Source organism: Ambystoma mexicanum, chromosome 3p (genome assembly GCF_040938575.1).
Source record: "Ambystoma mexicanum isolate Mex_15411 chromosome 3p, UKY_AmexF1_1, whole genome shotgun sequence".
Taxonomy (NCBI): Eukaryota; Metazoa; Chordata; class Amphibia; order Caudata; family Ambystomatidae; genus Ambystoma; species Ambystoma mexicanum.
In genome coordinates, this window is record NC_090925.1 from 1,152,977,080 (window position 1) to 1,152,990,339 (window position 13,260).

At 45.6% G+C, this 13,260-nt stretch overlaps 1 protein-coding gene across 1 annotated transcript in view; it reads left to right on the forward strand.

Annotated features, from left to right (window-relative positions):
* Positions 1-13,040, forward strand: part of LOC138581314 (phosphatidylcholine:ceramide cholinephosphotransferase 1-like) — a 716,924-nt gene extending 703,884 nt beyond the window's left edge. Inside the window, exon 6 of the mRNA XM_069652542.1 lies at positions 12,901-13,040. Coding sequence (XP_069508643.1) covers positions 12,901-12,963 — 63 coding nt within the window. The 3' untranslated portion in view covers positions 12,964-13,040. The remainder of the gene's footprint in view (positions 1-12,900) is intronic.
* Positions 13,041-13,260: the final 220 nt, after the last annotated feature.

Below are 13,260 nucleotides of genomic sequence, written 5' to 3' on the forward strand. Positions count from 1 at the left end.
TCGCTCTCAGCACCTTGGGTGTCTGCCCATCTGAGTTAGGGTTCCACCGTGATGTCCGCACCTGCACACTTCATGAAGCTTGTGAACAAAGCGATGAGGTGACACTAATGGTACGACAAGCAGATGAGAGCAACAAAGCAAAAATGAAAGAATTTGCGGACTGGAGAAAGGGAGCAAGAGAGTTGGATCTACGCGTTGGGGATTGCATCATCATGCGTTAAACGCAATCACACAAGTAGATGCCTGTGTTTAATCGCATCCCTCTGACAGTGACAAGTGTTAAGGGATCAATGGTTTCCGCTGAACGACAGGGACACTCTGTCACAAGGAATTCATGGTTCTTTAAAAGACCAAGATCTGATGATCCCTGTCACAGATAAAGAGTCTACTGATCACGAGTCAGAGGAGAGTGGACCTGATTACATGGACAGGGATGTTGACCCGGCAGACAGCAGTGAAGAAGATGAAATGTGCATGAGATGGAGACCATCACAAAGAGCAGTGAGGTGACCATTACTACGCTGGATTGAGGAAATGGCCCGAGTATGTATTTGTATGCACACAGTCATTTAAGTAAAGGGGAGATGTAATATCCTGTCCCATGTCTATGTTCTTGCTGGGTCAGGGAGGAGCTGGGAGGATAGGGATGAGTTAGGCAGAGAAGAGTTGGAGAAAGAATAAAGAATATGCATACATGGTTGGCCTGTATCTGTGTCGTTATTGCCCAATAGACAGCAGTCCTGTGGTCCAGCACCTAACGGCACAACACCATCTTTTTTTCCCTTTCATGCAAAATTAAGTGAAAATACTCTTTTAGCCTGCTGTCTCCATATGAATATGGGTAATGTAAGGCAAACTTAAATTGGTGACAGTGATGATGACGTGGAACCATTCCTCACCTCGTCTGGCATTGAAGCCATTTATTTGAGTGAAGGCTTCATTGCAAACAAGGGTTCCAAGAAAGAAGGAAAGGCCCAATGATAGAAGGCTCTGACTGGCTGCAATGCGCTCTAACCACATTGCATCCTGGGCCTTGCAGTCTTTATTATTTGGGTTACATTATCTTTAATGCTATTTGCCGCAGTCAGAAAACGTTGTCACAATAACACAGTAAAACATGCCACACCCTCTTAAGATGAAAGGTCTACTCTCTGTTATAGTGGTTAGGAAAATCAAATAATAAAAATAGATAACTCTAAAAGCTATGGCGTCTAATGATACTCGGACTGAACAACACAGGTGGCGTGCCCTTGATCCGGTAATTATTTCTGCAACCGTCACTTGCATGCCCGCCACACTCCCACTGCAACTATATTGATATTGTTCTGCCAGTTGGAATGCGTCATCAGCACGTGGATAAGGAGGCCAGGTGTTTCATCTCGAGTTTATGCAGGTTGAATTTTAATGGCGAGCACGAGAGGATCAAACTGGGCTAAATGAGACACTAAAGCCCGCGCGACACCCGGGTTCTTCCACTTTAAAGAAACCACTGATCAGTGTTCAGCTACTAAGTATTGTTTACCTCGTGTTGTGCTCGCAGAGCAGCAACACGTTTCCTAAAGCTGGGGCTAATGTATTCCATTGAAATCCGGTAGCATCTGCTCATTTAAATACTGTTGTATTCTCAGCAAGGCCACCACGCAGAGCCCGACAGTGCGCGTTTAAAGAAGGCGTTATACTGCGGTTCAGCTCCGTTGCGACGTCATCGGGAACCACCGAGCAGCACTGGCCAGATTTCCAACATTTCCCGTCCCCCGCCACATTCACCAACGGCTCTAAATACAGAAACCCGGTTGGCGTGCACTTGCAAGCAGGCCCAGGCACACCAGAGGCGCAGCAGCTTCTCTGGCTCCTCACTTCCAGTTCCAGACTAGGATCATAGCCCAGTGTCCTTGAAACTGTGCAAACGTGGAGGAGGCCTGCTCCCAGCAACCTTTAGCTTATTAAACACCGGCTGCTACTCCCCTGCTCCATGAAAGAGGACAGTAGTGACATATATTGCAGCGTGTTCTATTAACACCATAAATATCTGAGATTTGGTAGTGTAAGGTCGACCCATGGTTGCCTCCAAAATCTCCTTAGCCTAAGGGCTCTAGTTAGATAGTGTGTGTCCTAGGTCGGACAGCTTACCTTAGCTGCCATTTCTCACACTCAGTAGGGCACAATTTGTCAAATGCTATTCTCCTGCCTGCTTCCCCATTATTCAATTGTGATATAAACCAGAAGATCACTTGAGTAGTTGCACACTCTCTGCCTCCCTCTTCAAACCCATGCAATGTGACAGGTGCACAGGCTCAGCCCGGCATCGTCCACAGAATCTGGCTGCCCTGTGTCTCATAACAGAATATTTTGGTTGCCTACACTGGTAAATAATGGAAGACTGCTCTCCAAGGAATATCTCTTTGCCCCTTCACCTCCTATTAACACGTTTCGACCACACTCCTGCTGTGGCCCTGCTCTCCCCATACTTCTCCCACTGTATGCTACCTCGGTTTCATTCTAGCTAGGTATACTTAATATTAATGCCATCCATACATGCATAGGGTTGCGACCTAAACACAGCGTTATGAGAGCGAAGGAAACAGCCTTGGGCATGAGTTTGGAAGTGACGTACCCGGAAGAAGGGAGGGGCTAGGCTATGGAAAGAAGGGTAGATGAAAGTACTCAGTACAGGAACACAAGCAATACAGAAAGCTGATATGAGGGAGACATCACCACTCATGCCTTTATCAACTATGCAGAGTGTGGTGCTTGATTCTCTTCATTATGTTGTTGGGCTGGCGGATTGCGGTAGAGCACCCTGCGTCTCCCGTGGCACGCATGCTCTCTTTCAATCAAATGTTACTGGGGCCGCGGTGGAAGCGTTCCGTGGCTGCAGAGCTGTTTCAGCCACTGTGTGTCACGTGGCATAGGACTCGCGTGAGCCTCTCTTCTCCGCCGTGTGTTTGGAGCGATGGATGTGGAGCAACTTTGCTGCGATCGCTCAATCATCCCAAAGGAGGAGGAAACAAGGCTGACACAACAGATATTCACAGGGAGTATGCAGGTTCTGCTGAAGGTGTTCATGCGAGGCCCATGGCAAGCATCCGAAGTTACAGCATTGAGGGGATTGATTACGTTCTTTGTGAGCATTGCCCTTTGAACCCTGCCATACCTCACTGCTTGTCTACTCTAAAGATCTATGCAGGCACACATTGTTGAACTTGTGGCTGGAGAATTGCTCCTTACTTCATAAACACTCTGCAGTTTGTCATCTGACTCCCTCCTCTGCATTCCATAAGGGTCTTTTTTCATATCTACTCCTCTGACCGCGACTGTTCTGTGTCCAACATGGCTGCTTCTAGCACTTGCGGCTCTTTCTCTGCATCTCAGCCATTGCTCTGTGACATCGCCGAGTCACGCTGTCTTGGTCCCAGGTGGGTGAGATGGATGCTTGACTTGGATGTTAGCAATGCTGACCTCAGCCTTGAAGATGATGAAAGAAAGTGGGGTTTATTGATGCACTGTACCAGCCCCGGGTGTGTGTCACATTATCTATGAGTTCTGAGGATAAAAGTGACGTTCTTGATGGCCTCTAAGTCATGCAAGAAGAATACTGCACTCAAAAGAAAATCGTAGTAGATCATGAAAAATATATCTCACATTAAACAGCACAAACCCAGGGCGAAACCATAGACAGTTTTGTAAAGTTTTTTAAGGCAAGGGTAAAACTTTATTCCAGTGATGAAACCCCGAGCTTCCAAGTGATAAATGAGTGTGTTTGCTCCTATTCCACAAAAAAGTACTTCAAAAGAACGTGTCATTAGATAATATAATGGCCCTGAGGCATGCTGCATTGACTGCTGGCATGCGAGGGTAGGGCAAGGCTTGGTCTGCTCCTTGGCATCCTCATCCCAAAGTCGTCTCCAAGCTAAGGAACCTTCCTAAGCCATCCAAGCCTGGCAAGCGAGAATGGACCCACTATGGTTTGGAATATCTTCATGAAAGGAATTGCTCTGCAATTGGGCAGGCATGCAACGAATTTGAAAAAAAATATCATTTGCAATCAATCTGCAGGACCGCCACATTCAAATGATTTGCCCCTAAAAAGGTCAATGATTGTGTCAAGGCCGCACTGATCCCTCTAGAAACCTACAAAGGCTATGCTCCTGGATGACAAGTCCCTAAAAGGAAGTGAGATATGACCCATCCCTGATGAACCTACAGCCAGCGGCTGCATCTATGCACAGGGCAGTGGCACAGCCAACCCCAGTCGTGTTGCAATTAAATGGGCGAAGAAGACTATTTAACAATCAATGACAGACATCCACGGTTTCCACGGCATTCAAGGTTTCCAGAAATTACATTTATTTTGATCTTTCTGGCTCAGATCGGGCTCTTCCCTACATATAATCGAAAGAACATGAAGGCACTGAAACATTTTCACCTTAAAATCAGAAGCAAAACGTTGTTGCATCCTAAGTTTCAAGTCTGCAATTGATCTAGGATTGATAGATATCCTCTATCTCACCATGTTTGGAGAAGGAGGCACAGTGTCCATTAGTCCTGTCTTTACTCAAGGGCATTGGAAAATTGAGCACGCATCAGAAAAGGCTCCATATATATGAGATTGTCGAACCTGTGGCACAATTCTACAGAGGAGTTTCTTTCAATGTACCTAAGGTTGAAAGCCGAGTCACTATCTCTATTCAATCAAAGGATAACTGAGCCTGCATCCAACGTTATTCCTTGGCGGTCGTCCAGCGTGCATGTGCCCAAAAATGGTGATGGGTCAAAGATATGCAGCTGTGTGGACATCTGTATCCGTGTTGACATGGGACAGCTCAATCAGACTATATATAACATGAGCGACATGTATCGCCAAGAATAAGGGACATGATACAGTTACATAACGTTTTCAACACACATAGGTCGATATAGATAAAAACGACTTGGCAGTCAGAATATCCTCCACTGCTGAAGCCTTCCAGGGGGAAATCCATAAGCTTAAACCCCACTTTCGGAATTGAATCAATTACAGCAAAAATATTTTAGCATCAGCAAAACACAGGATTCTCACCACAGCACATTGATATGAGTATGCTTTGACAAAGTCACATACAGAAGGCTTGGAGATAGGCGTGGGGTGACTGTCTGGGCAAGGAAATGCTACTGACTCTGTAATACGCGCCCCAAGGTAGCAATGGATGACTCCCTAGTTTCCCCATCCCATCAGTAGTCGTGTGAATAGGTAAAGTCCTACCGACCTAAAAACACTATTATTGGCTAGGAATTATCTACGACTTGATGAGTTTACAAAAAACTTGAGTAGGAAGCAAGCCTCTCATGGGACCGATTATGTTGGGGTCCAGGACCTGCACTGTATTTATAAGGAAATCATGTTTATCAAACAGAGAAAAATTTGCAAGCACTGCACATGAGAAGGCCATGAGAGAGTCAGAGGGCATGCTGGGGAGAGAAGGAGGATTATCAGAGTGGGGGTAGCACTATTTCCAAAATGGTGGATATACACTTTGAAAATGTATTGTGTGGATCCGCTGGAAGGTCCACTGCGCCAATCAAACCACCTAGGATATTAGTGTTCACGGGTCCTATCCAATCTGCAGACATGCTTACTCCTTTTTAACACCTGACACTGATCCACCAGTTTCTCGGCACAACCCCATACCCCAGAGTTATATATAAGCGGGATACACCAGAGGGGGGTGTGAGTGTTAGGAGTCAGAGTGCAGAGTTGCAGGTGCCGAGTAGAACACTGCAGCCAGCAAGGAGTCGAACAAGAGAAAGAGAGGAGTAAAGGAAGAGGAGGGGAGAGAGAGAGGTGCTAAGGAGGTGGAGAAGAGGAATATGGGTGCAGAGTGAAGACGAGGAGCAGAGGACATGGAAGACTGGGGGGGAGGTGGAGAGATTATGGAGGGTGAAAGGAGAGGAGGAAACCAAAAAAGAGCAAAGAGGAGGAGAAGAGAAGAGGAGGAAAGGAAAGAGAGTCAGAGACAGAGAGAGGAATGAAGAGGAAAGCACAGTGGAAGGAGAGAATTGGAGACATTGTAGGACAGAAAGAGGAAGATGGCTCAGGAAACAAGGTAAAGCTTGAAAAAACCTTCACAACTTGGGTAAGGAGGATATTCTGAAGTTTGATCAGGAGGTTCCAAGAACAAAAGTCAAAGAGCATAATTCTGTGCACGCCTGAGACAGAAGCTTGTGTTACCAACAGGATGGGAAAGTTGACTGTAGTCAGGGTCTCTAACAGCCTACCTAAATACATGACGAACCACCCCCGCTGTTAGACTTAAGAGAACTAGGTGGGATTTCTTGCTCGGAATTTCCAGGAAGACAAGCATGCACTATCAATGAGATTTCCCACAGTCAAGATAGACACATGTTCAAGAAAGAAGTGTTTACAGTTCAATAACTCCAAGACTGAGAAGAGGTGGCCTTGAACAAGGGAGCAAAAGGGCAGAAATGAAGACCATGCTCTTGAGGAGAACTACGGGATTGTTGGTCCTAGCCCCCTAACTCCATCAAGTGGACTCAGCTGAAACCTACTTCCTATTTTTTACGTACAAAATACAAGTGACAATGAACTAGTATATGGTTTCGAGCCATCTCTTGATGTATTGTCTGTGCCAGTGCATCAGAGAAGCTCAACTAATTTATAATCCAGAAAAGTGTAGATTCAATAAGCCCAGCTAGAGTGTAAGTCACATTTTGTTTTAAAGAAAGTCATCTGCCCCAGCCCCCTAGAAGGTAGATGTGCTGATCCTAGCTCTTGCTCCAAAACATGTATGCACACTGTGATAGTTCTTTGGTAAGGCATGCTACTGTGCCACACCTATACCAGACTTCAGAGCTCCACTGGGACTATTGACTCATCAATGGCAGGCGTGCCTGAGGTCTCTGGACTGTCAAAATGCGTATCTGGATATCATGTCTCTCATTGCCAGTGCACAATGCATTTCACATTTCAGTCTAGATTTTGCCACTGAAATGGCAGTCGATGGTAATCCAGTAGGTCTAGGAGGAATACTGCCACAGCATGAATTATAAAGTGACACACCAAGGAAAATAATGTAATTGGCATGTAGAGCAAGCATTCGCCCAAGCATAGGAGATATTGGTCGGAGGGTGGGCACATAAGCATCATCATCTCTTTCATGGAAAACAGTCTACTGTTATAAATGGTCCTATATATATAAATGGAGGGTCAGTCGCTTCTCCAAGCAACGAGTTGGTGGTAGATCTCTCTCTTCGGCTGGGGCCTCCCTCTGGAACAGGCTTCCTGCCTCCCTGGAACTTGAGGAGAACCATCTCCGGTTCCGGAAGCACCTCAAAACCTTCCTCTTTGGTTCTGCTTTCTCTCCTCCTCTCCCCTGCTGATTCCTGGCTGAAACTGCACTAGTTACATGGCCACCCTTTCTGCTCACAGGCCCGGGCCCCGCCAGTTGCTCACCTGCACTGCCTCTGTGGCAACCCCTGCACCTGGAGACTGTTTCTGTATCCCTACTTTCCCCCTACCTGCACTTATGCCTGCACTTACCTTGCACTTGCCACTATCTGGCCGTTTTATTTATTCTTATCCTACTATCCCATGTACTGCACTTTCCCCTCTTCCTGCACTCTTGCACTTTTCCCTTTCCCCCTTCACATGCACTTGCGCGATCTGAAAAACACCAAGCCTAGTAGGATTGTTATCTGTCTTCCCTGTTCCCCCTCCCTTGCCTTGTCACGCCTTGAAACACTTGTGTATACGCGCGTTATAAATGCCATATCATATCATATCATATCCTCAAGCACTCCTCACGGTTAATGGAAACCCCAGGGCGGACATGAGTTCCGGAACAGAAAGACGGGGTCTCCACTCAGAGGACTATCACTTCAACACTGTTCATAAGCCTGGAAATGAGCATAAGCCTGCTCATGTCTTCTCTTGCCTGCCAATTCTTTCCACAGTCAGTCATCAATAAATGGCAGATAAATACATAAATTACATGGTGTCAAATGCAATGCACGGTGCTATTTCTCTGGGTGACATAGCTCGCCTCTGTCAGACAAACTCTACTTGATCTCTAACTATGGATGTCATGAATCCGCAAGGCTGGCATCATGTTGACTATATCAAAGCAGTGGTGGGGCATGGCTTGGAAGTGGTGAAGACCTTTCAGTTGATTCAACCGGAACTTTCAGTTTTGTGTTATGGTCTCCTCCTGTGTAACACCAGGATTGTTATTCCAACTGTGTTAAGACAGAAACTTGTTATTTCTCTCTCATTAGTGCCAGAGCGTTATTGTGTGGACCAAACATTTCATGAGACAAAAGGTTTAATTCCTGGGTCACGAAGAAATGGTTGAAGACACTGATAATGTCAAATTTGACAAAGCATTACAAAGAAAGAAACAGTCAACTGAGCCATTTGCATATTGCCACTTCCTAAAAACACATGGAAAGAAATTATGGTAGACTTATTTGGTAAATTACGCATTGTTCATTATGTTCTATATGTAATGCATTCATTCTCACAATATCATAAAAGACAGATCATTCTTTCACCAGCAGGAGCCTGGGTGATTCCAACTCGGTACAAAATATTCCCAGCTTTGGGGTACCATCTGTTCTAAAGACTGATAATTGACCTCCATGTAATGGGAAAGTCTTTAAAATGTTTTCAGATTATCAGATTATCTAGGCTTTCAAAAGTGCAAATTCACCCCCTGTCCGGCCTGTGTTGTAGTCCCTTGACTGTGCGTCGTGGGTAGGGGATGAGGCGGTCAGAGGGGCCAGATACCATCACCCGCTGTGGGATGCAGGTCCAAAGGAGATACAGATGGGATCCTCAGACCAACCCACCTTAACCTAAGATTAAAGAGGAGGACTGTCACCAGCATCAGACCTTTAATGGCCGTGGACTTCAAAGGCCTTGCTCAGTCTATGTTTTCCCGCACCATGGTGGAAACTCATTACAATCAGTTGAATTCAATGCAGGAGAACTGCCGCTCCAATCTTATTGTATCCCAATTAAGCACACACAAGTGTCCCCACTCCTACGTAAGGCAGCCAAATGGGGCCACTATAAGCAAAACAGACAATTTGACATACATGTGGGATGAAGGAGTTGGCAAGCTAGTGGCAAGCTAGTTTGGGAAGTTGCTGGACGTGGAGAGAGGAGACATTGAGGCAGAGCAGAAGGGAGTGGCAGAAAGAGAGTGGATAAAAGAGATTGCACAAAGAAGGAGCGATGAAGGAGTGAGCATTGTAGGTGAGGATTGGAGGAGCATCAGAGGAGGTTGGGAGGAGGCAAAGAGAGGATGAGGAGTGTCAAGGGTATGTGGAGAGAGGTTTAGGAGAGAACATCATGTAGTTTTACTAGTTCCGTTGATTAAAGTAAACGTCAGATGAAGCCGGCGTTTGAAGAGTAACACTCTTCGTGCTAATCATGTGGACATCATTTTTTCCAACTAATCGAGCCAACTCGTGACATCTCAACTAAAGAATGTCGAGCGGCTGCCATTGTAGCTGTAGCTGTACCGGACGGTCATCTCCAGGCACCAATTCTTGGTGCCTGTGCATAGGCTTGTCCTGACGACATGGCGGAGGCCAGGTTTAACATACTTACCTAACCTTGGAAGCAGTGGATTACACATACAAGCATACTGCATTTACTCTCCTGATGAAGACGTTGACGAAATCAGCTCTTTATGTCGAAACCGGTTGAGAAACCTAAAGGGGGACGAGATCTTTTGAATTATTGTGTTTAGATCCACCCCTGCAATAGATCACATGCAGTAATTCTATTGCTTTTCTAATACACAAACAACAAGGTTGTTAGTGGTGACAAGCTGTATGTCCCACCATTTCATGTTTTACTGTTCTGGTATGCATTTAAGTATTTGTTGGATGTATGACTGACACTGAGTGTAGATTAAGGTATGAATGTCTCACTGTGAATGAAAAATATTGGTATGGCTTTTATAGCGTTTAGGTAGACCTATGCTTCCCTGCTCTGCAATGTAACTATGAAGTGTATATTAATATGTGATTAACTCACCTTTTTGAAATTTTGTATCATGGTAAATACATTTTGATACCACATTTATAAAATAAATACGTCCTCTGGACATTTATTCAGCATTCCTTGGATTATAGAAACATGACAGAGATAGTAGACCAGAGACAGCTCAAAGAGGCTGGGAAAATTAGTAAGGAGCAAGGTCAGTCGAAGAACTGGAAGAAGGTTGGGGGATCACCAGAGGAGAGGTTTGGGGATATTCAAGAGTTAGTTAGAGAAGATACTGCAAATGAGGAAGGAGGTGAAGATCAGCAGAATTCGAAACAGCTGGAAAGTGTGAAGGACCAGGAGTAGGCAACCCGAATGCTTGACAAGGATAGCATGCAAGGGTGGAGCCACAAGCACGTGGTGATGCAAGCACAGGGAGAGGCAGATTGGATAGGTGAGAACAGGAGGTGCATGAGAGCATCTCCCAGGCACAAGAACATTGTGACCGATTTAGGAGGAATGTGAGAACAGGGTTTGGGGAATAAGGCCAAGTACCCTGGCCAGGGCAGTGGGACTGAGGTAAAGCATCTGGATAAGTCCAGGTTAACAGCTTCTTTGTGGAAGATCTGGGGTTTTTCCGCCCACTATCCAGCACTAGCTTCTACTCTATTTGTGCATAGGATGTGGGTGCACGTGGGCCCCCGACACCCAGGAAAAGAGCCTCTCCAGAACCGAGCACAAGGAACAGAGGACATTCATCTACCAAATGAGGAGTCAAGAATGAAAGGTGAGGGACATTTAAAACTCCTAGGACTGTGAGCATCTGTGCACTGCTCCTCTATCTGGGGAGGGAAACCAGATTGGGGTTTTCAAATTGTGACTCAAACTGAAGAACCCACCAACAAGCCATCCTGTTGTTTACGTTTTGTGTTCTATTTCCCTAGTTTGGCCCAAAACTGCAACTAATCCCTTTGAACCTTTTTGGAGTCATATCGCTCTATGTCTGCCTCATGCTGTTCCTACTCGCCTACCTGACAGGCCCCAAGATAATGGCATAGTAAGCAGTCGCAAGAGAACTGTCTAGATAAGTCACATGACAATGGTGCACTAGCTCCAGTTATGTGTTAATATGTATGGGATAATAGAAATACTCCCCATGGAACTACCAACAGGTGCCCATCTGAATAAATTTTTGGATGCATTGCGACCCAGACTTCAACATCATTGCATATGCGTAAACAATGCTTCGCAGATAAGATACAGAGATTCCCCACAAAAGCAAATGACGACATTACCTGCTGACTAAAAGCAGAGAGCAACTTTGACCCACCCAGACCTTTCATTTTGCTATCACTACTCGTACTTGCCATTTTCAACTATTTGATATCCGCAAAATTCGTCCTTTACTAATATTTTAAGTTACTAAGGGTCTAATTAGCACACTTTTCTGTCTAGATTCGACTACTGTTCTGCCCTTCTTGTTGGTGTCCCTATTGCCTTGCTCCCTTGCGCTATAATTCTGCAATCCACACTCTTTTATCTTCCTCCTTGAGCTTCTATCTCTAATGTGCTACTCTCTATTTATTGGTTGTCCTTTGAGTCCCATCTTCTAGCTCATTTCATCTACATACCCCTTGCCATTATCTGCATTTTCCAAGCCTCTCTTCTCTCTTCTGTCCCCAAAACTCCATGCGCACCCTCACGATTTCGTTCTTTCTGCCCGTTTGCTCCCAAGATCTGGAATACTCTTTGTCTTTCTGCCTGTTTGGTGTCTTACTTGTATTCTTTTCGCTCCTCTCTTAAGGCCAACCTATTGGCATCTAGCTAAACGAACAATGACCATTGTTTCAATTAATATTGTACCGCTATCTTTGTGTTCAGCGCTTTGGCGAATGCCTTATATAATTTCAATAAATGTAATGAATAAATGAAATGAGAGCAAAATCAGCATGATTGGAAGTGGGAGACAATAGGCTTCATTACAAGTCTGGTGGTACAGAAATAAGGGTGCTGGTAGCAACTTACCAGCACCCTTTCTGGACCCCCAGACTACGGCAATGCCGGTAGGGGCCACGGATCCCTTAGCAGGTCTAACCTTCTGGGAATTTTGACCCCTACTGGCATTGTGTTCATGGAAGCACCGGCACCGTTGACAATGGTGCCGGTACTTCTGAGTCCCTATTCCAGGGACTCCACGGCAATGGGGACTCACAGTTTCTGCCGCCTGCAATCCCGGACAGCCACGACTTGTAATGTCCCGGTGGCACCGGGATATCAGGCGGCGGAAACAGTGTTACGAGGTCGACGTCAACCCGCTGGTAGCACGGGCGAGTTACCGCCACCCTCGTAATGGGGCACAATGTCTTAATGGGACAGCCCATGTCACATGAAGCACCTGCACGAAATGAACCCAAGCCATTAACTGTGGTGTGAATAAAGGGGTCCTTGGTTACAGCTCAGATGGGTAACAAGTACCTCACGAGGAACTCATATTCAAGAGGTGGAATCAACAGGGGTTCTCTATGAGTGTTGTAGCATCAACAAGGATTTGAGAGAATATGATCCAGTGTCTCCATCAATGACTGATCTGTCTTTCCTTCCAAGATGTTCTCTGCGCACGCTCAATAAACCTGAACGTTTGATTCTGTTTTTTATAACTATGTCTATTGTGATTTTCATGAATAAACAATAACACCAAACAATATCACCTTGCACAATGTGGCTCGCCCCTACCCTCCCTCTTTGGACCACCCCGGCCATGTCCCTCCCCACTGCTAGTCTGCTAGTCTGTACTTCGAGCGATCAATGACCAACCTTTTCCCGGGGTCCCTCCCCTCTCATTTTCCCCATGAAGAAACCTGAACATTTGAACAGAAGCAGCGAATCTCATATTGTTTCTTTTCTTGCAGGATATCGTTGTGTGGAAAGGCATCTGTCATGGACAGGAGACAGGAAATGACGCACATGGATAAGGAAGTGACCGGATATGGAAAGGGGGAGATGAAAGTACACAGTGTAAGGAGACAAGGCATAAAGAAAGTTGATACAATGCTTGTCTCCGTGTGTTCATTTAATGGTATAGCCAACATCACAGATAGGTCATGAAGGAGCTTGAAAAAGCAAATGTACTAGCAGACGTTAGAAAAACCTGCAACCAATATTATTCAAAATATGTAGAAAAGTCAATGGGCCTCATTACGACCCTGGCGGAAATCGAAAAACGATGGCGGAAATGCAATACCGCCATCGAATAGCGCTCGGTGCGATCA